Source organism: Paroedura picta, chromosome 1 (genome assembly GCF_049243985.1).
Source record: "Paroedura picta isolate Pp20150507F chromosome 1, Ppicta_v3.0, whole genome shotgun sequence".
NCBI lineage: Eukaryota > Metazoa > Chordata > Lepidosauria > Squamata > Gekkonidae > Paroedura > Paroedura picta.
Genome location: NC_135369.1, coordinates 42,583,985 through 42,611,269, shown reverse-complemented (window position 1 = coordinate 42,611,269; position 27,285 = coordinate 42,583,985). Strand labels below are relative to the sequence as shown.

Here is a 27,285-nt window from a genome sequence, read left to right as displayed (position 1 = left end):
CCCTTGTCCATCATCTTTGGGACCTCTTTAAGGACTGGAGATGTCCCGGAGGACTGGAAGAGAGCAAATGTTATTCTGATCTTCAAAAAAGGGAGGAAGGATGACCCGGGAAACTACAGACCAGTGAGTCTGACCTCTGTTGTGGGGAAGATAATGGAACAGATATTAAAGGGAGCGATCTGCAAACATCTGGAGAACAATTTGGTGATCCAAGGAAGTCAGCATGGATTTGTCTCCAATAGGTCTTGTCAGACCAACCTGGTTTCCTTTTTGACCGAGTAACATTCTACTACTACTACTACTACTACTACTACTACTACTACTACTACTACTACTACTACTACTACTACTACTACTACTACTACTACTACTACTACTACTACTACTACTACCACCTGCCTTGGAAAGTATTGCTCATCTCCAACCAGCCAACATGCCAGCTAGCCAGGAGAAATGGGCCAGTAAGGAGGACCATTTGCTCATCTGCTAAATAGTGGTGGGAGATGTTATTTCCAGTCCTGAAGAAGGGAAGGGGATCTAGCTGTTTCATGTTCACACACTGCTCATCTTAGGACAGGGGTGAATTCATTGTTTTTCTACATGTACTGTGGGTGGATAAACCAGACATTCACCTGCATCTGTCCTGAATGCAGAACATGGGGCAAGACAGAAAGACAGCTGTGGGGAGATGGTGGGGCAGTAAGCTTGCTTTTTGCAAGCTCCTGTACCGGGCAAGAACTGATTGTGACTGTGGTCAGCAGAAATGGGGGAGGCATATTAACCCCCCACCTCTCCTCTGGTAGTCTCCTCAAGGGTGCTAGAGTCCTTGGACTGGTCCATGGAGGCTCTAATCCTCCGGATCTGAAGTATCCCATGTGTGGGGTCTCACCACGGCCACCCACCAATTCTACATTTTCTACAATCTTTTTTCTTCTGCTTTTGAACCTCCAATTGGATAAATATCCCTGCAAAACCTGTTTAACACCTGTTTAAAAACATTTTTGGGACCTGATCAATCTAACTGTAAGTCTTTACTACTGGATTCTCTCTCCCCCTTATCTGGCGTTTCAAAGCCACTTGCCCCAAAACCTTATTTTACAATCATTAAAGAAGATGGACAGGTTTCTTTTAAAGATGAGTACCAAAAGTGGGGTTAAGGCAAGTTAATATGATAACTTTAAACTTTAAAATGATGTTTCCATTATGAAGATCTGCAGTCTGATACAGCAGGAGTTCCCAACATGACTTTCCATATTGCAAAGGGACATAGGCCCAGACAAGAAGGAAGAGAATTTCCCCTGCAGTCCCTTTTGGGGGGACAGGTAGAGCAATGGCCAGGTAGAGCGGCAGGACGCCACAGGCATGTTAGTCACGGTAGCGTGGCTTGTGTGTGGCTGACTAGGGAGGGCGGTTCCTCCAGGGGCTGGCCCAATCACCCTGATTGGCCCATGGACTGTGTACATCTAACCGGAAACCAAGCCTGGACAATCTCAGGGCCCCGGACATGCTCCACCCACCAGCCCTTTTCCTAATTATTATAGGGCCACAATGGTTAGGATGTTACACCTAAACTAATTAGCAAAGTGCCTAAAGATTTTGATGATAAATGTTGGAGATATAAGGACAAAGTTAGTTCCTTTTATCTTATGTAGTGGTCATGCAAAATAATAACGAAGTTTTAGATAAAAATTCATACTATTTTAGAAAAGATGATAAATATTAAATTTCCAATGTACCCTGACTATATGTAATGCCAGTTAATATTCCTCAAAAGGCTGAAGATTTCTTTTTCTATGCAACTACAGCGGCAAGAATAATCATAGCTAAGAACTGGAAACAAGGCTCACAAAAAATAACGGACTGGTTGGGTAAGCTGGGAGAACTATGTAAACCTCCCAGAGCTGCAAAGAAATGGGCGGTATAGAAATCTAAATAAATAATTAAATAAATAAATAAAAAGACCCAGAAGAAGAATGTAAAGAGTCATAGCATTTCTACACAGACTATATACGCAGATATTGGATATTGAATAAAGGTTAAACATAACTTTATGGAGGGTTCATTATGTTTGTATTTTAATCTTTTGTTTCTTTCTGTCATGCTTCCAAATTAATAAATTATTAAATGTTGGTATTTCCAGTGAGAGAGAGAGAGAGAGAGAGAGATATGAAACTGCTTCATTCCACTCACCCACTGAACTCAGTCACTGCCTATTCCGGCAACTGCTCTCTGGCAAGGCCAAAAGAGAGCAAACACATGTTGGAGACTGACAGGGACTGAAGCGAACACCTCCTGTATCCCAGGCTGTACCACTCAACCACACCCTTTTTCTGACAGGACTTTTTAAATAAGCAGGTAATAAGACGGTTATGATGCTTGAGGCTTCTCAGGCACTGACCCAGAGAACTGCCAGAAGGCACTCAACATAGTTCAGTTGCTCAGAGCCAGTTAGCCACCAGACTGGAAGGCCAACTGGGAGCTATTCCTAAATTGCACTTAGCCAATGGACAAAATGGGGCATTTGCAGAATCAGGAGACAAACTGGGTCTAAGGGCATGGCTTCAGGACACAGCCTTGCCCGCTACCCTTTTTGGTTTCTGAGTTAAGGCCCTGCTTATGTGTTTCTGAAACCCTGCTGGGAAGTGGGTTTGCCCTTGCCTTTTGCTCTCCTTACTTCCAGAAAGCTTTGCTTTTCACCAGCTCCTCTCTGTGGAGGAAAGTAGTTCCTCTGGGAGCTCCTGGATGAGACCGGGGCCATGTGAGACTGGAAGCCCCTCTCCTGCTTGTCTTGCAACCGACTCCCACTGCTGCTCCGGGTACTGTAGAGCCTGGAGCTCATGCCATCTGCGCCACTGCGAGGGAACTCTTTCAGCGACCGGCTCAGTTGTTTGCCTTTGCTACGGAAAACGTCACGCTTGTACGTGGTGCTGCTGCTGCTGACCGGAGCGCAGCTCTTGGGGAGTGGCTGGACCGTGTGCACTGTCCTCTCTGGCTCCGTTGTGAAGTTCACAGGCCTCAAGAAACAGATGTCGATGCTGGATTCAGAAGAAGCAGGAGAGCAGGTCTCAAAGATGGCCAGGTTTTGACTGGACTCTTCCTCGTAGGGGCCAGGCATGGCGTATGCATCCGCTCTGTACTCAAAGTCTTCATAGTCAGGAGCAAAACTTGTGCTGTCAAGGAGAAGATCTGCTGAGGCCCTCCGTGATCGCTCTGGGTTCCCTTTTGCATCAGCGGAAGGAGCACTGTACTCCAAGTCTGGGAAAGTCTGTAGGGAAGCAGCGAGCGCTTTCAGGTCTTGGTCACTGAACTGAGATGGAGTCAAGATATTCTCTGTCCGGTCCTGCCGCCTGCTGTCAGTCTCCCACTCGCCCTGTGGGGTTCCTTGCATGGTGTCTACCCCCTGCTGTTGGCTCTTCTTCATGTGGGACATCAAGTGCCTTAACAGAGGGGAGAGCAATGATCCATTTTATTTATTTGAAACATTTTTTGTAACTTGTCTAATAACATTCCTAATGCAGAGAATAGCAGCATAGCCCACAAAACAACAGTAACTAAATCAATTAAGCCATCACATTAAAAAAAAACCCAAAACAGCAAAAGACAGCCAAACAACAATTTCAAACAGCAGCCGCAAGCCCAAATTGCAACTCTGGGTGGCATGTTTAAATGGTCACAAGATAATCTAAGTTAGAACAAGTAAAGTTCCAAAATCTGCTTCAGTGGGCCAAACGCTGGAATGTTTCATGAGTGGCACAGGACCAGATTAAACATTAGAATAAGGATCGAATGGGGTTAAATAGCTGCGAGTTCCATGGGCAGAGCTCTCCAGCATTTTTCTTTGCAGAGAGCAGCTGCTCCAAGGCCTGATTTTGATCAAAACTATGTTTCAGCCATGTCTCCCTGGGCCAGCTCCCTGTCCTCAGATGGGCCTGCAGAACCTCTCTAAAGTTATGGACAGTATATGATAGTGCCCACATGTTCATTCCCTATGTATTTGTTCCAACTGAGCAAGTTCCTTCCACCCGCAGTCCCTATCTGAATCGAGTGCCTACATGGATCATATTTACAAACACAAATGGGGATTCCAAATATGGAACTCTCATCATCATCTTGTCCCTCAGTCCTAGCCATGGCTCACTTCCTCCATTTGAGATCTCTACTGATGCTCTCAAACAGCTGAATAACTGCAGTTTTATCCTCCTTAAATTCATCCTCTGCCACTCCTCCTGGATTGCTTTCTACTTGCCTAAGTAAGCCTCCCAAACCTGCTTTATTCATACCAGCTCTAGCCATCCTCAGTGTCTCTTCTCTGCCTATGAAACATTGCAGCCCTCCTATCTGCGGCTATGAAATCTTGCAATCTTGTTTTCTTCAGTGCTTGCATTCCAACCATCTACCTCTCTCTGACCATTTTTCTCCTCTGCCAGTGGTCTCCTTTTTTGGGTGGTGGTGGAAACTGCCATCAAGTTGCAAAGAGGCCCTGACCTGGAGGGCCTAGACGTGCTCAAACTCATCAGATTTTGGAAGCGAAGCAGGGTTAACCTTGCTTAGTACTTGGGTGGAAGACCTCCAAGTCCAGGGTCACTACATAGAAGGCGGGCAATGCCCAACCACTTCCGAATGTCTCTTGCCTTGACAACCCTACCTTTCTTTAATCCCCCCCCCCCCCCAATTTGATGAAGGCTTTGAAAATAAACCTGAGGTGTTTGTGCTGGATCTAGGAAGCCAGTGTGGGGAATTTAGGAAGGGCATCACAAACTCAAAATGATTAGAGGTGAATTATTTTGGTGGCAGGGGTTATAAATGAGAAAATAAAGCCAACTATAAAGCCAAATGGGGATTATGCCTAGGAGGCAAGTGAACTTTTTCTTCCCCAAAATAAAAGTCTCCATGACATACATATCTTAAACACTGGCCACCACCCAGGGTCATTTGGTGAATGCAGAGGTCTTTCCTGAGCACTTGTCCTTACAAACAGTGACTTGGATTCAATAGAGGCCCACATAAATGGACTCCCTAAATTCTGCCAATTCCTCCCTCCTTGCATCCCCCTGTATTCTGACCTGCTGAGTCAGCAGGAGATAGAGGAAAGCTGTTTCCTCCAATGGAACTCCACTGGCTCCAGACTGCACCCCCCGGCTTCCCAAGCTTGTCATCTTTCACCATCCCACCACCCCTTACTCAGAGATGCCAAACATTGACTATCTCTTCTTTTATGAGTGGCCTCTGGTCTCTGCGTTTATTGATGGCCTTTGGTTGCCACTTGAGAGAGTTATGGGCATGACAAAAATGGTCAGAATAAAGCGCCATAATATGCACTGCTGAACTATTCCCTTTATGGCAGTATTGTCCTCACATCGCTGTTGTGCCAGAAGCAGGAGCTGAGGGGAATAGCTGCATTGCCTCTTCTGAGTGGATCCCGCTATCCCGGATGGAGGTAGCACTCAGTGTTGGAGACACCTCTGGGCCGGTGCTGCCACATTGGGAAGCTAGACCTTTGTATAACTTGACGAAGGAAGATCTAGTAAAATCAAGAGGTAGCATCAACATTAGTTAAATAACAAGCAGGGAATATGTAAGGACTTGTGGAGGTCATTTCATTTCCCCCACATTATCTCCTATTTCTGCCCTTTTGGCAGTTCCCATATCCTCTCCCTTTTCCTTGCTTCCTTCTCTCCTTCCCACTTATCAAAAAACTTACTTTTATCTATCCCCCCCAATCTTCAACTTTATTTATAACTTTATTAACTTTGTTTATAACCCTCTTCTTCCCAATGGGGATCCAACACAGCTTAACCTCTGTTTTACCTCCCAATGCCATATAAGGTTGGTTAGGCTGTGTGCCTGGGCCAAAATCACCCAGCAGATTTCCCTGGCAGGGTGGAGATCTGAACCTGGCTCTCCCTGACCCTCTAACTAGCTGCTAACACATGGTGGTCCTCAGCTTTCCCTCCTCCCCTGTCCTTGGCAGCCTCTCCCTGAGAAAAATTGGAGGAAACTGCAAAAATTGTCCTCTGGGGAGTTGTATGGTGGCTGTTGCTATGTCTGGACAAGCCACACAAGTTGTGCCGAGGCTGCTGCTGAGCCCAGTCAAGTTATGTTGCATCAAGTTGGGTGAGCTGGGCAGACTGCATGGGAACAAGTTGCCCAGGCCAGGCCAGGCCAGGCTAGGGCAGAAGAGAGGGGGCAGGGATGGATTGGTAGGCCATCTCCCCAGCCTTTTGCTGACAGTAGCAATATTGTTGTGGTTGCTTAACAAACCCTACCCTGGCCACCAAGATTTCTGCAAGTATCCATTTCCTAAAGGTACAGAAGCTGCTGTCTTATTTTTGTGTGTGTGTGGGGGGGAACCATCCCCCTGTATTTATTTATTTAAATTTCAGATTTTCCTGCAAACCTAGAGCTTTTTCCAGTTTTGTGGAAAGATGTGTTCTGCGTGTTCAGGGCTGTAATCCCTGGATGTGAATATTCAAAAGGTAAGTCTTGCACTACTTTAGAGTTGTGCGGAATGGTCCTCATTGATGGAACCATGCTGAGAATTAGTTATAATGAGAAACAAGGGTGAAACTACCACCTTAATTTGAATACTAAAAAATGTTTGTAATAAAACAGGAAAAAGTCTTCATGACACCTTAAAGTATGACCAATGTATTGAGACATAATCTTTCATGTGCCGGAGCTCACTTGGTTAGATGCAGGTGTTGCTCTAGCTCATAAAAGCCTACACCCTATTAAATATGTTCAGCTTTAAGGTGCTATGAGACTAACACAGCTTTTCTAGAATACCCCCACTGGCTATACAATTTCGTAGAGCTCTCCAGCATTTTTCTTTGCAGAGAGCAGCTGCTCCAAGGCCTGATTTTGATCAAAACTATGCTTCAGGACAAAGAAGTTTTGAGTTTCTGGCCCTTACAGTTGTCAAGGAAAAACAGAATGGCTTGAATCCACCAGAGATTTCCAGGTTCTATGCAAAAACACGCGCTTAACTTGCTTGCTTTATACCAAATATATGTACTCCAGCTTTACTGGGAAGGGGATTTGAACAACTTTGGAAAATAATTTTATTTATTTTTGCACATCGTACACACAGCTTTTGATACACCGCACAGCCTCCGTGTGTGTGAAGGGGTGTGTGTGCATGTGCACATATTGAGATCTGGCCCTGTCTTCCTTCAGCAGCACAATCTCTTCTTTCTAGTGGTCTGCTCTGGCAAGCACATCTTCATGGACCACAGAGCTTGTCACACTTTTCACCTGTGATCGTAAGTCTGGAAAACTTGGGGATGGAAGTCTAAACCTTCAAGTCTAAACCGTCAAGGCCATATGCAGTCAGGGCCCAGTGTACCTGATGGACCACCTCCCTGTCTATGCCTCTCAAAGAGCTCTACGCTCCGCCACCACCAACCGGTTAATGGTCCCTGGCCCAAAAGAACCCCTCCTGGCCTCGACCAGGGCCAGAGCACTCTCTGTCCTGGCCCCCACCTGGTAGAATGAGCTCCCGGAGGAGATCAGGGCCCTGACGGAGCTTACAGTGCTGCAGGGCCTGCAAAAAGGAGCTCTTCCGCCAGGCATTTGGTGGAGACCAGACATAATCAACAGCGAATGAAGGGCCCCTGCTCCCCTCCCTCCCAGAACTCCACCAGAGCGCTCTGGACCTGTTTGCACTGTTGCATTGTTTACATTGCTTATATTGTTACCACTATCAATTATTAGTATTATTGTTATGCTTATTCATAGGGACTGTTTCATGTATTGTTCATACGTTCAATGTAAACCGCCCTGAGCCTCTGGGTAGGGTGGAATATAAATAAAATTAAATTAAATAAACAAAAATAAAGAGGAACTGCTTTGCTTGTCCTCAAAACGACAAATAATTCAATACTGGACCAAACTCACTTTTTCAGCTTCTTCCGTTTCTGAATGAGCAGGTCTTCGTTGCACTGGAAAAGGAGGCTGTGGTGTGAAATGAAGACTCTCAGGCGTTGAACACACACCAGGAGAAGGTAGTAATCAGGGTGCTCTTGCTCCGTGTACTTTAGGATATTCTGAAGCAAAAGCAAGCAAGAAATGCTGGGCGACATAGAATCATAGAGTTGGAAGGGGCCATACAGGCCATCTAGTCCAACCCCCTGCTCAACGCAGGATCAGCCCTAAGTCCTACACTTTACATCCTACACTTTACGGTAAGACAGTTATTAAAAACCAAGATTCTGATATACAACGAGGGTTTACAGACTGAATTATATGTAAAGTAGAAAAAAACAGGTCTTGTCTGAACTTTATCATCTCCTTGGGGAGCCGATTGGGTCAGCTGGATTTAGACCCACTGAATTTTCTCCTGTCAAAGAGGAGACAGGCAGAACTGCCAGAAACCTAACAGAGCAACATGTGCACATCCGCAGCTTGTAGTTATGCACAAGGGCTGAATGCATCTGTAGTTTTGAGTATGGTGGAGCACATCTGTCTGAAATTACATTTTCAGAGAACTAAGCTGTTGCTTGGCTCCAGAGGACCTTTCCCAGCAACGACAGAACCGATTAGATGGTCATGGACACTCTGCGGGCAACCACTGCTCTGCCACCTTACACTGAATTCACTTGCAGCCCAACCCTAGGGATGTTTATTCCAAAGGTCAATGGGATTTCCTTCCAAGTACTTGTGGACAGAACTGCAGCCTCATCAACCTGCCTCCCTCCTCCTAATGGTTCTGCTGACATGATCTCCTGCTGATAAGATATATGAGGCATAATTCTTCTGCTGATCTATGATGAGAATCAGCTCGGTATAGTGGTTAAGAGCAGTGGCCTCTAATCTGGAGAACCGGGCTTGATTCCCTGCTCCTTCTCCACATGCAGCCAGCTGGGTGACCTTGGGCCAGTCACAGTTCTCTCAGAACTCACCCAGCTCCACCTACCACACAGGGTGTGTGTTGTGGGGAGAAGAAGGGAAGGTGACAGTAAGCTGCTTTGACTGTTTACGCACTGGGAACTTCACTGCCCCAGTTCCTGTGCAGGAGCACAAATCGGGGGCGGATGAGGTGCACCAGGCCAAATGCTCCCTCATGTGGGTGCAGAAAGAGGTGGGACAACCTTTCATGACTAAAACTCCAGCCTGCAGCCCAGCATGAAACCTCCAGTGCATAAACGGTCTTTGAGACTCCTTTGGGTAGTAAAAAGTAGGGGATAGAATCATAGAGTTGGAAGGGGCCATACAGGCCATCTAGTCCAACCCCCTGTTCAACGCAGGATTAGCCCTAAGCATCCTAAAGCATCCAAGAAAAGTGTGATGAAAAAACCCCAGCTCTCTCTCCCAGACACACTCCTCATTGCTAAGTCTGTTCAGTTTTAGGTGCCAGGAATAATTTCTTTTTACTCCAAGACTTTTGGTTGGTTTTCTATGTCCTTTCTTTCTTCCCTAGCTTCACTTTTACTGGCTGCCACTGGCTTTTAAATAAATTTCTTTCATATTAAATCATTGTTGTCTGTATGATGCTGAGGCCGGTGGATATAACACTAACAAATTACTACTATTAACAAATTGTATGGTTTGTTCGATTTCATTGGTTTTAAGATTGCTGATTGTTTTAGCACACACTCTTCTGTTTTCTGATGGTTTTAGTGCATGCGTGTGTAGGGGGGTTATTGTGAGATTGCTTTTGAAGCCATTTGGGGAGCATTATTTTGCTCAGAGATGATTTATGTAGTAAAGGCAGCAATTTGGAACAGGTTCCTGGAGGAAAAGCTACCAAACCACTAAGAAGCTACTGGACCTCTGTGGTTTTCCAGAATGCTGCATCCTTCAGAACACCATTGAGCCTGTAGCAATATTCTGAGGGTTGACCTCCACTCTTAAGAATGTCTTATGTGCTGTTTTCTAAAGTACAGAATGTAGAGACAGGACACTGATAGTTTCTAGGTCTTACCTGCAAATGTAGAAGGTATTCAGGGATACGCTGGACTATATGAAAGAAGAATATGTAAAGGTCAGACCTGATTTCTTCTTCAATCTGTTGTTGAGAAAAAAATTGATTTAAATTAGTTTACGCATGTTTAAATCTGTGTTATTCCATGGCTGAAATACCAAGTTCATTATGTTACTGGCCAAGTTCATTATGCATATATTACCAGAATATATACCACTGAGATTGTAGTGGTTAGTGGTGTGTCAGACTCAGATCTCAGAGACCAAAATGTAAATCCCAACTTTACCATGAAGCTTGCTGAGAGATCTTGGATCAGTCAGTCTTTCAGCCTAGCCTACCTCATGGATTTGTTGAGAGAATAAAATGAGGGAATTCACTTCACAAGATCATACTCACCTCTTTTAGAACGACAATGTGGATCAGCGAGATGCATTCCGGCAAATCTCTCAGGTAAGCAACGTAATAGTCCAGAAAATTGTTCTTAAAAGGAAATAAAAAACATTGATTAAGAATGCTTATCTATATGACTGGCACCACATAACTGATTATGTATGACTCTGTTGTAGGCTAAGGAACAGCCCGCTGGTAAAAACATTCCCTGAGGGACATCCTTTGGAATTATAGAAATGCAATGGATGCAGAACAGGCAGACTAAGACTCACACAAGACAAGTTGCTGGTTATTGGCATTTCTCTCAGTAATCAGGTACTGGAGATTTTGTGCCTAGTCAACTAAGCTCTGCCTACTCTATAAACCAGTCCAAAAAAAAAAAAAAAGCTGGAGTAATTCAGGGGCATTTACAGATTATGGAACTCTAAAACATAGAGTTCCCCCCCCGGTCCACCCCCACCCCCAGTGCGGTAGCCCACCAGGGACTTTCCCAGTAAGTTAAAGGGCCAACCCACTCCTGTGCAATAGATCAGAAGCATTTTATTTTTATTGGTTTAAGGAAAATAAAAAAATTAAGCTTATTGGCCCCAATGAGAGGCAGCTATAAAAGAACTCCAGTAATAAAACAGATTGCATTTCCCTGGTTCATTAACCAGTTTGCGATTAGATCTAGGATTAAAATCAAGGCTCCTTATAAACGAAACACTACTCGGTTTAAAGCAAAATCCTAAACAGCTCTGCTCAGAATCCCGCTTGACTTCCATCAATGGGGAACGCTCCCAATGAAGGGTTCTTTGTGTGGCATTGTTAATTCACTAATAGTACAGTCCCAGACAAAGATGCACCCTTCTAAGCCTATTGACCTCAATTAGGTTGCAAGATCCCCTCCGGCCACCAGCAGGGGATGGGGGGCAAGGTTGCCAGATGCAGGTTGGGAAGCTCCTAGAGTTTTGGGGGTGGTACCTGGGGAGGACGGGAACCACAGTGGGGTACAATGCCATACAGTTCACCCTTCAAAGGATCTATTTTCTCCAAGGGAACTGATCTCTGTAGTCTGGTGCTGAGCTGTAATTCCAGGGCATCCCCAGGTCCCACCTGGAGGCTGGCATCCCTAACTTCAATGGATTTCAAAGAATGCCACTCTGGTAAGGTTAAGTTTCTTGCACTGTTAAGTTTCTTGAATAGCTAATCTGCTAAGGTATTTGTTAGTAAATGTATGACTCTTGCTCCAAGCAACAATTATGCTTGTGCTATGCTTGTAAAAGTCATTCTTAAAATGACTTAAATACAATAAAATGACTTAAATACAATAAAAATGTAATGTCAGTGCCATACCATATCAAATCTACTGTAGTGGTGTACTTTCTTACTAGAAAATAAAGAAGAGTTGTTTTTGATGCCCCTCTTTTCACTACCTGAAGGGGGCCTAAACCAGCTTACAATTGCCTTCCCTTTCCTCTTCCCACAACAGACACCCTGTGAGGTAGGTGAGGCCAACAGAACTCTGAGAGAAAATGCTCTGTGAGAACAGTTCTCATAGGACTGAGACAAGCTCAAAGTCATCCAACTGGCTGTATGTGGAGGAGCCAGGAATCAAACCCAGCTCTCCAGATTAGAGGCCACTGCCCTTAACCACTACACCAGGCTGGCTTTCTCAGTTCTAAGTTGCAGTCAGCATAACAGGAGAGTATCTGAACCAGCTTCAGGCAGCAACAGTCGCACCCTGTCTCTCCCCCAAAATTATTAATGATATTTGCATAATTTTACCTTGTCCCTCTGGACTGCTTGTTTCAAAACACCTCCCCTCCCTACCATTTGCATCATTTTATTCCATGTCCATACCTCATCATTGGTCAGTTTAAGGAAAATGTCTCCCAGGATTCCCTGTCGAGGCCAGCTCAGAACTCTCTCCTGAAGAGCGTGAAGTAAATCTACATGCTGCTGGGCCAGATATCGCAAGGAGTTTGGGAAGAAGCTGAAGCCAGGAAACAAGGATTAGCTTATCAGATTTTTAAGAGCATCTAAAATTCAATCTCCACAGAAGAAACTCCTTGCTTTCTCACAGAGGCTGAAGCAATGAGAAAGACTCCCAGGCACACTAGAGAACTTATTGGGTCCTCAAGGGCATTCCCTGTCACACTGCAGAGGCTGCCTTCCTCACCATATTCTAACATATCCAGTTGCCTTCGGGACCCTGTTTGGGCTGAAAGGCAGAGTATTAATTTTCCAAATAAAGTTAATAAATACAAAATAAAGTAGACTGAAAATGCTCTGGTGGGGGACTGTTTCAGGGAAATTGTGGGGAAACCTGCCATGCGGAACCCCCTGCTGTTGCTGCAGTTTATCTGCACCTGCACCAGCAACTGCGAGACCATATTTGACACTGACAGACATCAGGGGTCGCCCATTTTTTAACTGCCTGGGGACCTGGTTCAGATCTAGATCAAAGTGTAAAGGGAGAAGGGGCTTTAACCTCTCCTCCCTCATGTCATTTTCCCAACTGATATAGCTAGGGGGTGCTTTATTTGCCCCCACAGGAATGCACAGATAATCTGGAGAAACAGCACATCACAACTGGTGCAAAAAAGCCCAAGCAGCACAATACCTTCTTGCTTTAAATTTTGGTTCTGAGTTACGATGAAAAACCAGGACCAACAAACTGCACGTCAAAAAAAAAAAAAGATGCTGACAGGGAGCTCCTTTTTTGCTGAAGGCATCTAGATTTCTTCTGGGTACTCAGCACTGAGTAGTGCAGTCTATATCCCATTAAACATGGTTGGTTTGATTTGAGTAGTGCAGTCCTGTGAATTTTGGCAGGGCCGGGATTAGGGGTACTGATTCCAAGGGACCAGAAGCCAGACAAGGTGATGTGAGGATTCTTTGCCTGGGGACCTGTGGTGGCTCTCGTGTTGGAAAAGGCAATGTCTGGTGCACAAAGAAGAAGAGAAGAAGACCCTTCTTTCCTGTTAAGTGCTCTTCCTTGTCTGTCTCCAGATTTCTACTCTTAAAGCAATTTCCCCCTTCTTCTCGGAAGTGCCTCCCCCCATTATTATGAACCTACCTCTTTCTCTCTTCTTTCCTATCAAGTACATTAATTCCTAAATTAATCAAGTTGTGCACCTTTGCTGTGTTAATTAGACAACAAGAAGACCTAGGTCTCAGAAAGGTTTCATCAACACACTTGCCAAATCACCAGTGGCAGTGTTTCTGTTGGAGAAGAGGCAGTTCCATGTGATTAGGGCATAGCAGAACATGGGCATATGGGTCAAGAAGGTGAGGGCAAGGCAGACCAAGAGGGACGGAGGTTGGGAGATGGTAATCAACAGCAATGGTGGGCTACTCAACCAAGGCTTGTATCCCTGGTACAACTAATAAAGTACCTTCTTTCCTTGGTGTTCCGCTTCATTTCTGGTCCATGCAACGTGGCCTTGATTTTTAGGATCAGAGAGAGGCTAACGACATATTTCCTTTCGGACTCCAGCAAATCTAAAGCGATATTTTGTCTTTTAGCTATGACAAAAAAACCAAAAAACATTGTTTGAAGCAAGTTAATAATAGATATTGATAATATGAAACATTACTATGGGGAAGAGTGTAATTCATCAAGACTAGGAAAGTGGCTTTAAAGTAGATTTTAACAATATATATATATATATTAGCTAAAAACTAACGCAAAATATATATGGGGTCCCACAAATGAATTAAAAAAAGAGGTTTGATACAAACATCCATATATTTCACAATGGAACAAGTGGGACTTCCCTGTGGGAACTGTGGATTCCCCCAAGACCCCCCCAAGACCCCAGCTTCATGGCACACCTGCAGCCCACCGAACCCCAGCTCAGATTCTGCTGCCCTCCCCCACTGCACCATCACCCCTATGGCTCCTGTCTTGGCCACCGCCAGAGGAGGAGGCAAGTGTTTTGGTGGGTATGCTTGTTTAATTTTTTTTAAGTTTTCAGATTTTTCTGCCAACCTAGGGGTTCTTCCAGTTTCCACAATTCTTTGTCATGTGTCAGTGTGGCCCTGATCTACAGAGGTAAGTATATACAGATGTGGCCACACTTTGCTCTTAGAATATATAATAACAATTTCTAATATATTAAAAACCTGTCAAGTTATATATCTCTATTTATTTGTATTTGTTTATTTAAAACATTTCTGCAATCCCTTTCCACTCAAATAGGGTTCCCATGATGACAAACATCAAAACAGTAAAATTTTTGAACATTAAAACACCATTTAAAAATGATATAAAATAATTCAATACACACCCAACCCCCCCCCCCAAACCAGGGCGGAGAGCCATGTAAACGAATAAGCACCAGCTCCTATGCCAGTGAAAAAGATCTTTCTGATACATCATATGAACAAATATGCGTTGCTACAGGTGTTTTGGGATTTTTAAAAAACAGTTTTTAAAGGGAAGCACGAACACAACAGTTCATTGGCTGTTCTGTTTGATTGATAGCCTAGGGGCGGGAGGAAGCGCGGAAAAATATTGCCTCCTTTGTTGCGATTCCAGCGAGACCGGAAACGTGTGCGTTATGAAAACAGCGCTAGTGGGAGAGTATTTTCTCCGAGAAAAACGGATGTGTGCGTTACCGAGACCTGCCGCTAAATTGCAGCGCTTTACGATAGAGCTCAGATTTAGCTAAATTGGCGGTTGTGCGGAATGGCCCCCAATAACAGTGATTGGGGTGTGCCAAACAAAACAAAAGACTTCACACATCAGTGGAACACAATAACAGAGAGTGACAAATCCCTCTGAGGAGAGAGTTCCAAAATGTATTTATACCATGCTTTTTCACGCATAAGAATGCCAAAAAGGATCACAGTGTTATCAGGTCAATTTTGAATGGATTGGATCTCAAATTTTATAAATCATAATAGGATAAGCCATCTCATATCCTTCCAGAGGACAATGATAATTGCATTCCTTGAAAACCGTTAAAGCCTTCTGCAATCCACTGCTTCTCTTACCTGCAATAGAAGGCTCCCTCAATACATTCTCTATTGAGCTATATTGACTTGGACTAACTTCTTTTTGCCTTTCAGTTTGTTCCTTTGAAATATGTTCGTCATTCCACTCTTTAGCGTCTTTGGGCTGTTTCCACACAATGGATGAGGAATGACCTTTTTGTTGAGCATCTGTTGACAAGGAAGGTCGTTCTTCTGTGTCCAGATTTGTACCCATTATTCCTAGAAATTAAAACATGATAGCAGGACTGATATGTGCTTCTTTCACACCTCATTTTATTTATTTTGCTTCATTTATATCCTGCCTTTCTCCCCAATGGGACCAAGGTAGCTTACATGGTTCTGTTTTATCCTCATAACAACCTTGCAAGGGAAGAGAGAGAGAGAGAGAGAGAGAGAGAGAGAGAGAGAGAGAGAGAGAGAGAGAGAGAGAGAGAGAGAGTATGTGTGTGACTGGCTGAAGCTCACCCAGGTAGTTTTCATGGCAGAGTGGGGATTTGATAGGAACCTAAAAGGCTGAGCAGCAGCAGAATATATTAAATATTAAAATATAATATTTATTTCAATACATGTGCATATATAAAAATTTAAAACATCAACATTATTTGGTTGAACAAATCCAAAGCATATTGCCACATGGATAAATGACAAAAAACCAAAAAAGCCATACGTGTTTCAAGTCCCTCTTGGGGACTTCTAATACACCACGTGATGTAATGGTGGCACTACATTCTGTGAGACACATGAGAATCCACTCAGGCTGAGAGAAGGCTTCAAGAAGACGGCTGGCCAGGAGGGGTGGTATAGAAGTCTAATAATAAAATAAAATAAATAAGGGTGGCACTTTGAAGAATAAACATTTTAATTGGGAGGCTCCAAGTGATATATTTGGACACATTGTATAACTGTGGGAATCTCTTTGTTCATATTATTTACCACCTCATAGTCCCAATTATTAAATCACATGAGTGCATTTAAATATTAGACCACTGAAGAAGACCCCAAGAAGGGTTGAAACACGTTTGGGTTTTTGTCATTCATCCAAGTGGCAATATGCTTCAGATTTGTGCAATCATGCATGACTAATGTTGATGTCTTAAAATTTTATATGCGCACATGTATTGAAACAAATACTTTTATTTTAATATTTAACCTATTCTGCTCCCCCCCTTCAAGGATCGCTGCCTTGTTGTGGCAAGGGGGCTTGCGTAGTTCAGTGAAGCTATGAGCTATACCGTGCAGGGCCACCCAAGACGGACAGGTCATAGCTGAGAGCTCTGACAAAAGGTGATCCACTGGAGAAGGAAATGGCAAACCACTCCAGTATCTTTGCCATGAAAACTCTATGGACAGTTCCAATAGGCATAACGATATGACGCTGGAAGATGAGCCCCTCAGGTCGGAAGGTGTCCAATATGCTACTGGGGATGAGCAGACGGCTAGTACGAGTAGCGCCAGAATGAATGAAGCGACTGGGCCAAAGCCGAAAGGACGCTCAGTTGTGGAAGTAACTGGTGGCGAAAAGACAGTCCGATGCTGTAAAGATTTTTATTCCATAGGAACCTGGAACGTCAGATCCATGAATCAAGGTAAGCTGGACGTGGTCAAACAAGAAATGACAAGACTGAACATCGACATTTTAGGAATCAGTGAACTAAAATGGACAGGAATGGGTGAATTTAATTCAGATGACCATCAGGTATACTACTGTGGACAAGAATCTCGCAGAAGAAATGGAGTAGCCTTCATAATCAATAAGAGAGTAGGAAAAGCAGTCATGGGATACAATCCCCAAAATGACAGAATGATCTCAGTTCGAATCCAAGGCAAACCATTCAACATCACAGTGATCCAGGTCTACGCCCCAACCACTGCTGCTGAAGAGGATGAAGTTGATCAGTTCTATGAAGCCCTACAACACCTTCTAGAAGCAACGCCCAAAAATGATGTGCTTATCATCATGGGGGATTGGAATGCTAAAGTAGGAAGCCAAAAGATAACCGGAATAACAGGGAAGTTTGGCCTTGGAGGACAAAATGAAGCAGGGCACAGGCTGGTAGAATTTTGTCAAGAGAATACAATGGTCATAGCAAACACTCTTTTCCAACATCCCAAGAGACGACTCTACACATGGACATCACCAGACGGTCAGCACAGAAATCAGATTGACTATGTGCTCTGCAGCCAAAGATGGAAAAGTTCTATCCAGTCAATAAAAACAAGACCAGGAGCTGATTGTGGTTCAGATCATGAGCTTCTTGTTGCAAAATTTAGGCTTAAATTGAAGAAAGTAGGGAAAAGCACTAGGCCACTCAGGTATGAACTAAATCATATCCCCGACGAATACACAGTAGAGGTGACAAATAGATTTAAGGAATTAGATCTGATAGACAGAGTGCCTGAAGAACTATGGACGGAGGTTCGCAACATTGTACAAGAGGCAGCAACTAAAACCATCCCAAAGAAAAAGAAATGCAAGAAATCAAAATGGCTGTCTGAGGAAGCTTTACAAATAGCTAAGGAGAGAAGGGAAGTGAAAGGCAAGGGAGAAAGAGAAAGATACACCCAATTGAATGCAGAATTCCAGAGAAAAGCTAGAAGAGATAAGAATGCCTTCTTAAATGAACAGTGCAAACAAATAGAAGAAAACAATAGAATGGGGAGGACCAGAGATCTTTTCAAGAAAATTGGAGATATGAAGAGAACGTTTCATGCAAAGTTGGGTATGATAAGGGACCAAAATGGTAGGGACCTCACAGAAGCAAAAGAGATTAAACAAAGGTGGCAAAATTATACAGAACAACTATACAAGAGCGAGCTTAACATTCCTGATGACCACAGTGGGGTAGTTACTGACCTGGAGCCAGACATCCTGGAATGTGAAGTCAAATGGGCCTTAGGAAGTCTGAGCAACAATAAAGCTAGTGGTGGTGACAGCATTCCAGTTGAACTATTCAAAATCTTAAAGGACGATGCAGTAAAAGTGCTACACTCAATATGCCAGCAAATTTGGAAAACTCAACAATGGCCACAGGATTGGAAAAGGTCAGTTTACATTCCAATCCCAAAGAAGGGCAATGCCAAAGAATGTTCAAACTACCGCACCATTGCACTAATTTCTCATGCTAGCAAAGTTATGCTCAAAATCCTACAAGCTAGGCTCCAGCAATATGTGGACCGAGAACTTCCAGAAGTACAGGCAGGATTTCAAAGAGGCAGAGGAACTAGAGATCAAATTGCCAACATACGCTGGATCATGGAGAAAGCTAGGGAGTACCAGAAGAACGTCTACTTCTGCTTCATTGACTATGCTAAAGCCTTTGATTGTGTGGAGCACAACAAATTGTGGCAAGTTCTTAAAGAGATGGGAATACCAGAGCATCTTATTTGTCTCTTGAGAAATTTATATGCAGGTCAAGAAGCAACAGTGAGAACTGAACATGGAATCACTGACTGGTTCAAAATTGAGAAAGGAGTTCGGCAAGGCTGTATACTGTCGCCTTGCCTATTTAACTTGTATGCAGAGCACATCATGAGAAATGCGGGATTAGAGGAGTCACAAATTGGGATCAAGATTGCAGGGAGAAATATCAACAACCTCAGATATGCAGATGATACCACTCTAATGGCAGAAAGTGAAGAGGAACTAAAGAGCCTGTTGATGCGGGTGAAGGAGGAGAGTGCAAAAGTTGGCTTGAAACTCAACATCAAGAAAACAAAGATCATGGCATCCGGCCCTCTCAATTCCTGGCAAATAGATGGGGAAGAAATGGAGATAGTGACAGATTTTATTTTCCTGGGCTCCAAGATCACTGCAGATGGGGACTGCAGCAAAGAAATTAAAAGACGCTTGCTGCTGGGTAGGAAAGCTATGGCAAATCTAGACAGCATCCTAAAAAGCAGAGACATCACCCTGTCAACAAAAGTGCGTTTAGTCAAGGCTATGGTATTCCCAGTTGCAATGTATGGCTGCGAAAGTTGGACCATAAGGAAGGCCGAGCGTCAAAGAATTGAGGCTTTTGAACTCTGGTGCTATAGAAGACTCTTGCGAGTCCCTTGGACTGCAAGGCGAACAAACCGGTCAGTCCTAGAGGAGATCAACCCTGACTGCTCTTTAGAAGGCCAGATCCTGAAGATGAAACTCAAATACTTTGGCCACCTCATGAGAAGGAAGGACTCTCTGGAGAAGAGCCTAATGCTTGGATCGATCGAGGGCAAAAGAAGAAGGGGACGACAGAGAATGAGGTGGCTGGATGGAGTCACCGAAGCAGTAGGTGCAAACGTAAATGGACTCCGGGGAATGGTAGAGGACAGGAAGGCCTGGAGGATCATTGTCCATGGGGTCGCGATGGGTCGGACACGACTTCGCACATAACAACAACAACAAATTCTGCTGCTGCTCAGCCTTTTAGGTTCCTAGCTTGTGTGTACAGTCTGGGTTACTTTGTTCCCTCTTTTGTTGTTTGAGTGGGGATTTAAACCTGGATCTCCGAAGTCTTAGAATGACTTGTGGCCACTGCCACAATCTGTGGACATCAATGCCAAAAATGAGCTTACTTACTTACTCTCTGAAGCCACTCCTACCAACAGTAATCGGGCTGACTGTATGAAATACAAATATTTTAAAGAAAAACTGAAGGTTGTGAAACCAATGTACTCATTCTGAATAAAAATGTAAATGCCAGGATAGCTAATAAATAATAGTCTGAACATGGCCAAGGATGGAGAAAGTGACCCTAAGCTTTAGGAGCAGGGTGACCACTGCAGCTACTGGCCACTGCCACAATCTGTGGACATGAATGCCAAAAGTGAATGAAGAACCCTGTTAAATGCACTGGTTTGGAATTTATTAAACATTGCAAAGATTTCTATAGCAAGTATATACTATGATCACAAGCCCTCAGCACTGGGCTGGGAAATTATTATAAAGTCATGGAAATTTGGTGAAATGGCAACATTAACTGAATATGCACATTTGAGAAATGGGAGAAAGAAAACAATCCTTTTAAGGAGCTTGGTCATTATTTGTCAACATGAAATAAACTTTGGATATTTATTTATTATATTTCTATACCGCCTTCCCCAAAGGCTCAGGGCAGTTTACATCAAAGAGGAACAGTACAAATAACTCCATTTATAATAATACGATAATAACAATAACAACATTATGAACAATAGAACATTGGGGAGCACAATAAGCCAACGTGTACCGATGGCCCAGTGGGGTGGTCGAGTCTGCAGTGATGGTTGTTGGAGGGAGGCTTGAGGGGGGGGGGTGATAGGAAGCGGTGGTTCCGGTCGACCTCAACCAAATGCCTGGCGGAAGAACCCCCTTTTGCAGGCCCTGCAGAACTTTTCAAGTTCTGTCATGGCCCTGATCTCCTCTGGGAGCTCGTTACACCAGGTGGGGCCAGGACAGAGAAAGTTCTGGCTCTGGTTGAGGTCAAGCAGGCTTCCTTGAGGTCAGGGATCACTAGGAAGTTGCAAGTGGTGGAACATAAGGCTCTTTGAGGGGTGTAGGCAGAGAGGCGATCCCTTAGTACACTGGGCCCAGACAATGTGTGGCCTTAAAGATTATATTAACTCTTATGCATACAGTGGTAGCAAGGGAATTTAGGTTGAGTCTAGAGCTCTTGTGGGGAGAGGCTTGGCCTTTCTGCTGTGCCATTTCCACATACAATTGAGATGATTTGTGGGACAATGGGTGACTTTCCTGGACCATACTCAATCCAACCTGGGAGCCCCTGTACCTGTTTATTGACATACACATCCTGACCACAGGAAATTCCCTTCCCAGGTGGCCCCAAAACATCACATTGATTTACCTTTCACATTTCCTTCTCCTCGTGCTGAAGGTCTGCAATCAGCAACTGAAAATGAACAGCAGAGATCTTTTTATCACCGGGGACCACTCAACGCTTGACAATTTTACTGAGGCCCGGTGGGGGGGGGGGATTGCCGTTGGCAATCAAGTGAGCGCTCCTAAGCGCTGGGACTCCAGGGGGGCGTGGAAGCCGAGGCGGCGCTTCTGCTCAGGGAGGCGGGGTGGCTGGGGCAAGGGAGGGAGGCACAGTCGTCGGCATGCCAGAGAGCACAGGCGCGGTGCTCTGAGCCTGCACATGTGCGCCTGCCGGATCGTTGATGAAGTAAAGGACCAGGGGGGGGGAGAAGGTGTCCTTTGCGGCCCACCTCCAATTAGTCGACGGACCACATGTGGTCCGCAGCCCACAGGTTGGGGATTGCTACTCTACAATATGGACCATATCAACTTATATAATATTGGCACCAAGCTGATAGAAATTGGAGAAGGCAGCCAAGATGAAAGAAGAGTTAGAATATAGTAAGCTGCATAGAGCTCATAGGATAACAAAGTGTATAGAGGCAAAGAAGATAAATACCTTTCTCATAAGTTGCATTGTGTAAAAGGTTTACAAAATCTTCATTAATTAAAACTGGGTCTGGGAGGTTCAATGACCGAAAGGGGCTTCCTTGTAGAGGTGTTGGTACTGTTTGTGACCCATGCTCCTCCTTCTGTATTCTTCTGAGAAGGAAAGGAAGAGTGGAAGCAAGAAAACCCAAACAAGCATTTGGAAGTACATGTTTAATTTATGATCTAACAGTGATACAAATGAATATAGATATCAGGAAAAAAATGTCACAGTCAGAGTAGTTCAGCAGTGGAATAGGCTGCCTAAGGAGGTGGTGAGCTCCCCCTCACTGGCAGTCTTCAAGCAAAGGTTGGATACACACTTTTCTTGGATGCTTTAGGATGCTTTGGGCTGATCCTGCGTTGAGCAGGGGGTTGGACTAGATGGCCTGTATGGCCCCTTCCAACTCTATGATTTTATGATTCTATAACTGATTTTCCATCTACCTAGTAATCTTATCTTATGAGCTACAGATAGAATTTTACCAGGAGGAAGTAAAGAAAGAACCAATTCCAGCTACTGTGTAAAAATGGAAGGTGTCCTGAAATTGTAACGATACTGTATAAAATGTTTAACATTCAGTTAGTTACTTACTTAGCTTTGAGCTTACGGGACTCTTTCCTTTTCTCTTGCTGCAGCTGCTCAATTTTCTGCTGCATTTCTTCTTGCTTGGTACTGATTTCGTCAATCATGGATTTGGCATCGTTAAGTTCCTCCTAATTAAAATGAGAAATACTGATAAGTGGTATGGGAAAGGCCATCATGGAAGGTGTTAAACAAGAATGGTGTGTCTTTATCCGCAATTCGCAAACAGAAAGATAAGCAGAAGGCAGAAATTACTGGGGGTGACTAGTGAGTGATTTTGAAGCTAATTCTTGATGTCTTGAAAGCACAAGTTCTTTTTTAGGGAAAGCTAACAATAAAGATACAGAAGTGCCTCTCTATATTTGTTATATTGATTATGTGTTTTTTATATTTAAGGATCAATCTCAATTGAAGGGATTTCATTTCTCGTTGAATTCTATACATCCTAAGTGTCCCCCAGGGGCAAATTCCTTGCCAAGTTATTACCAAACTCACACCCTATTTCTGACTTTGACAAAGTCACCTATCTGTTATCAGATGTCAACCCCTATATCTCATATAGGGTGGCACTTTTTGCTCTGGCTGCCAGGAAGATCCAAGCCAAAGCATTTTTACAGGAGTTTTCACCTCAGTAGCCCATATTTACAATTTTATATACGCGATATTGGAGAAATATTGTTTATTCATATTTGTACCGCATTGTTTTAATTGTGCTTTGTAATGTGCTTTGTGATGGTCTGGGAGGCTGAGACTGGGAGGTTGAAACTGGATCTGGGAGGTGGCTAGATGGAGTCACTGAAGCAGTCAGTGCTAATGGACTCCGGGGAATGGTAGAGGACAGGAAGGCCTGGAGGATCATTGTCAATGGGGTTGCGATGGGTTGGACATGACTTTGCACCTAACAACAACAAGGCTAGGAGGCATATTGAGGATTTTATAGGTTGTAGCCCATAGATACATCCATAGCTGGCTAACTCTCCCCCATTCACATGGTTAATGTGAAAGAATGGTCAGTTCAAGTAAGTGAGCAACACTATATGCTCCATGGTTTGGAGCCTGGTGAGGGTGGAAAATAAAGGGTGGAAAATAAAGGGACATTGGCTGAAGTGGTTATGGCAAAACTGGTTATGGAAGAGCTTGCCAATGAGAAACATCATGTATGGCTACATCTCCATGCTATATGATATGACTGCCTCTTCTACTCCTCAAGCAGGTCTATCTTTATATGAATCTCTTTTATTAGAATGGGACCAATTATCAGCATACATGGCCTACCTTGAAGCAGTTTAAAGAATTCTTCATCTCTGCCACTTTCTCCTCCATTGCACATCGGCAACTTTGAACCTTCTCCTCGAGAGCATACTCTCCATGTTGAATTCTTGAAAGTTCCTGCATTGCTTCAGTGAAGCCCGTTTTAAGTTCAGAAGCCAGGGCCTGCAACTGAATTAACCACAGTGAATATCAGATGTGAATGCCATAGAAAACATGGTGCCTTCACCCAACTCCAACCCACCTTCTGTCACCCTTTTCTTTTACTGTGTCTTCTCTTTGGACACAAACATTCTCAGACTATCATATGTGCCAACATCAGAAGACTGAAGTAGATAAAAGCATGAGAATATTTTCCTGTTCAGAAAACCTTCTTCCTGAACCATTGGAAAAATCACACCATATATTTGATGAAAGACTTTGAGGAATTGGCCACACCTTTCCAAAGTCTTCACCACAACTTTGAATTCTATATGAAATTATATACTGCAAAATGCAACATTTCTCCTGTTACTGGTTTAATTTAATACATCGTAACAAAGTAGGGTTGCCAGGTCCTTTGTAGCTATTGGCGCAAGATGGGGGTGCATATTCTGGGAGGAAGGAGGAATGCACAAATTAACATGGTGTGCTACTGTCAGAAGTAACATCAGCACATCAGCAATGTCAGGGAGCAATGTTCTGGCTTTTTGGACAAAAACTCTATAATAGAATTAGCTTCTAACCATAGAGTTTTGCCTGAAAACCAAAGCATTACCCCCTGACATCACCAGCGTGCTGACTTCACTTCTGGGTGATGGCAGCACATTGCATGAATGTATGGCATTATTCTGGTTTACAAGGAGTTTGGGGGTTGTGGGGAGGCGAGGTACACCCTAAAACTATGGGACACCTGCCTGAATCAGGTGGTCTGCCAACCCTACATGATGATGATGATGATGATATGTGTTACCCACTGCTATTGGTGAACTGTCTTGGAGCAGGTTACAGAATAAAAAGTTTGAGACCAGCGGCAACTTTAAGACCAAAGAAGTTTTATTCAAGGTACTAGCAAAAAAGCCCATTGCAAGCAGGAATGCATTGTGCACTAGGACCCAGGGGACACCAGGAGGTGCAGATCTCTCTCTCTCTCTCTCTGTATGCCTCACAGTAGAAGGCATAGCAGGTAATTAGGGCTGGTTTGTAGGAGGGAAGGAGGGCTGGTGTGCAGTTTGGGGCAGCTGTCTCTGTCTCTCGCTCTCTCCATCCGTCGCAGCAGGGGCGTCTCTTTCTGTGTCTCTGTCAGCAGCTTGGGGCAGCTCTCTCTGTGTCTGCCTCCCTTGCAGCAGGAGCGATAGGAGGGAATGAGGGCTCGTGTTTGATCTGCTAGGGTTCTGTGTCTCTCTCTCTGTCTCTGGTGCAGCTGAGAGGAAAGTGGCTAGTGTCCAGGGAAGGAGGGTGGGAGCTGTAGGGGCAGGGCCAATCAGGGTGCAGCCAGTGTTGCTGGCTGCACCCTGATTGGCCCTATTCCAACTCGGACAGCCAGATACGTTCCACTCCCCAGGCTGTTTCACAGATATATAGAGGAACCATGGATAAGGATAAGTTCAGGCCACCCACCTGAATCTTAGTGCATTATGTTTTATACCAGACCTGCACACTTTGTGATCCAGGAAACTGAATTGTGTCCACTGATCTCAGGGGCTTAAGACATACACGTGCACTGGGTCAGTGTTTGCAACCCTGGGCAAACAGCGTGTGCACGCAAACACACACAGGAACGCACACAAAAAACTTCTTGTTGAACCTCTGAGGAGCTAGTGAGGTACATTTGGTACAATGGGCCACAAGTTGTATGGGCCACAAGTTGATACTGTGCAGTTTGTAGCATACCATTGTATTTAACGACTACCTAGAAAGAGAGGAGTCAAGGGCAGAGATCTCTGACTTCCTAAGAGAAGGGTCAGCAGCACCTCTAGTCCTAGTGGAATTCTGTCTACCAACATGTGTGGGCACAAGCACAGAGAGAGATGGATGAAAACAGAGCAAGACCTCCTTTCCCCGTACAACAACACAACCAGAGGTTTAGACTTTGGATCTCTGACTTATATGAACCAGTAGGGTCATAACTTTTGCCAAAATCGACCGTTTGAAAGGATTAAGGATTTTAAAACTAGTGGGATGCTGTAAGCTCTCTGTGGAATCATGGAAATGTCCACCAATTACCACAGATTCAAAGACCTACAGGGATTTTCAATAATCTAACATTCAAAATGAAAATAAGCTAATATCCACACTGCCAAATGCAGAACATAGAGATTCACAAATTGCCTATTTTAAAAGTGGTCAGCGAGCTACATTACATGCTTCATGGTATGGAGCCTGGTAAGGGTGGAAAATAAAGGTACATTGGCTGATTGGAGCTGGGTATAAAATTCCTTCCCCAACCTGAAATATGGGAATCATTTACAGCAAGAGGAGGAAGCAAATCCTAAGCAGAATTTTACCCTTCTGAGCCCACTGACTCTGCTAGGATGGTACTGTAATTCACCAAGCCAACCCAAGGTAAATGCTTCTGCCTTCCTAACACACCAACTGCAGCAAACATCTAGGTTTTAGTATGCTAACCTCTTTTGCCTCAGAAGAACGAAGAAAGGAACCAAAAAGAAAAGAAGCTTCTTGCTCCTAAGGGGCCCAAGATAAAACAGCCTTGCATGCATCAGATGGCTGACTGCCTTTCTATTTTTAAAAACACATACATTTAGTTACTTGTATTTCATTCCCCCTCTCCCAATTACAAGCATTTAACAACTGTTGCAAAATTGCTCCAGAGACTGGCTTGGTGAAACTATACTGGTGATGTCATTGGCTCTGGGCACTGATACCCTCTAGCTTTTCCCTAGAGTAAAACTGAGCACCCTGCAAAACTGGTTTGTTTGTTTGTTTGAATCCCAGAACACACTTTGGGGCACATAAAGGCATATGCTCCAGTTTAGAGAAAGAGGAAGTCACACTTAAATTGCATTCAAATTCATGAGGAATTAACACGAACTAATGTTGTTCACTGATGTCAATGAGATTGTGTGGTTTAACATACTGTTCTATACAGGTTTATCCAGTAAAGCTTACTTACACAAAAACATGTTTAGGGTTGCACTGACAGATGGTGATTCCAGTCTGCCATTGTAACGAGATTATTTGAGGAATCACACAGGAGGGGGAGTATATAATTAAGACATTCCCCTCTCCCTCACATAGTAGGTGATGTACCCCTGCTGAGCTATGTGGCTAGAATATTAGCTTCTTGGCTACTTCCTGCCTTTTCTGCAGCTGGTCTTGTTTTGCTGCCCTAGTGACAGGTAAAAGGACCACCAAATCTGCTATAACAAGGGAGGCTGAGAACATCTGATAGAATTAAATAAAATGAACACAAGGGTTAAACAGAGGATGGTGATGACACTTCTGTTACATTAAATTAAATCTGAAAGCATCTTTCAACCACATAGTTATGGGAACAAAGCAGCTAGAGAATGCATCCAGAAAAAGGTAGGCAAACTGCACACAACCAGGAAATAAGATTAATGAATATCCAATAGTCTCTCTCCCTCTCTCTCTCTCTCTCAGAGAGAACTTCAAGAGGAACTAAGAAAGAAAAGGAAAATGTTCAGGAAATGGAGGGAAGGACAGAGCTCTAAAGAAGAGTACCTACAGGTTACTAGGCACTGTAGATCA

General features: G+C 43.9%; 1 protein-coding gene across 3 annotated transcripts in view; it reads right to left on the bottom strand.

Moving 5' to 3' along the window:
• The window catches only part of ARHGEF33 (Rho guanine nucleotide exchange factor 33), a 37,495-nt gene that overhangs the window by 1,855 nt on the left and 8,355 nt on the right, over positions 1-27,285 (bottom strand). The window contains exons 3-14 of one of the 3 annotated variants that reach the window (XM_077334638.1): positions 23,581-23,745; positions 22,315-22,436; positions 21,691-21,833; positions 21,118-21,162; positions 15,296-15,514; positions 13,693-13,822; positions 12,155-12,287; positions 10,319-10,402; positions 9,923-10,006; positions 7,897-8,045; positions 5,357-5,521; positions 2,675-3,437 (exon numbers count right to left, since the gene is read on the bottom strand). In XM_077334638.1, coding sequence (XP_077190753.1) covers positions 2,675-3,437; positions 5,357-5,521; positions 7,897-8,045; positions 9,923-10,006; positions 10,319-10,402; positions 12,155-12,287; positions 13,693-13,822; positions 15,296-15,514; positions 21,118-21,162; positions 21,691-21,833; positions 22,315-22,436; positions 23,581-23,745 — 2,202 coding nt within the window. The remainder of the gene's footprint in view (positions 1-2,674; positions 3,438-5,356; positions 5,522-7,896; positions 8,046-9,922; positions 10,007-10,318; positions 10,403-12,154; positions 12,288-13,692; positions 13,823-15,295; positions 15,515-21,117; positions 21,163-21,690; positions 21,834-22,314; positions 22,437-23,580; positions 23,746-27,285) is intronic. The other 2 variants (XM_077334729.1, XM_077334819.1) reach the window with 2 other exon arrangements.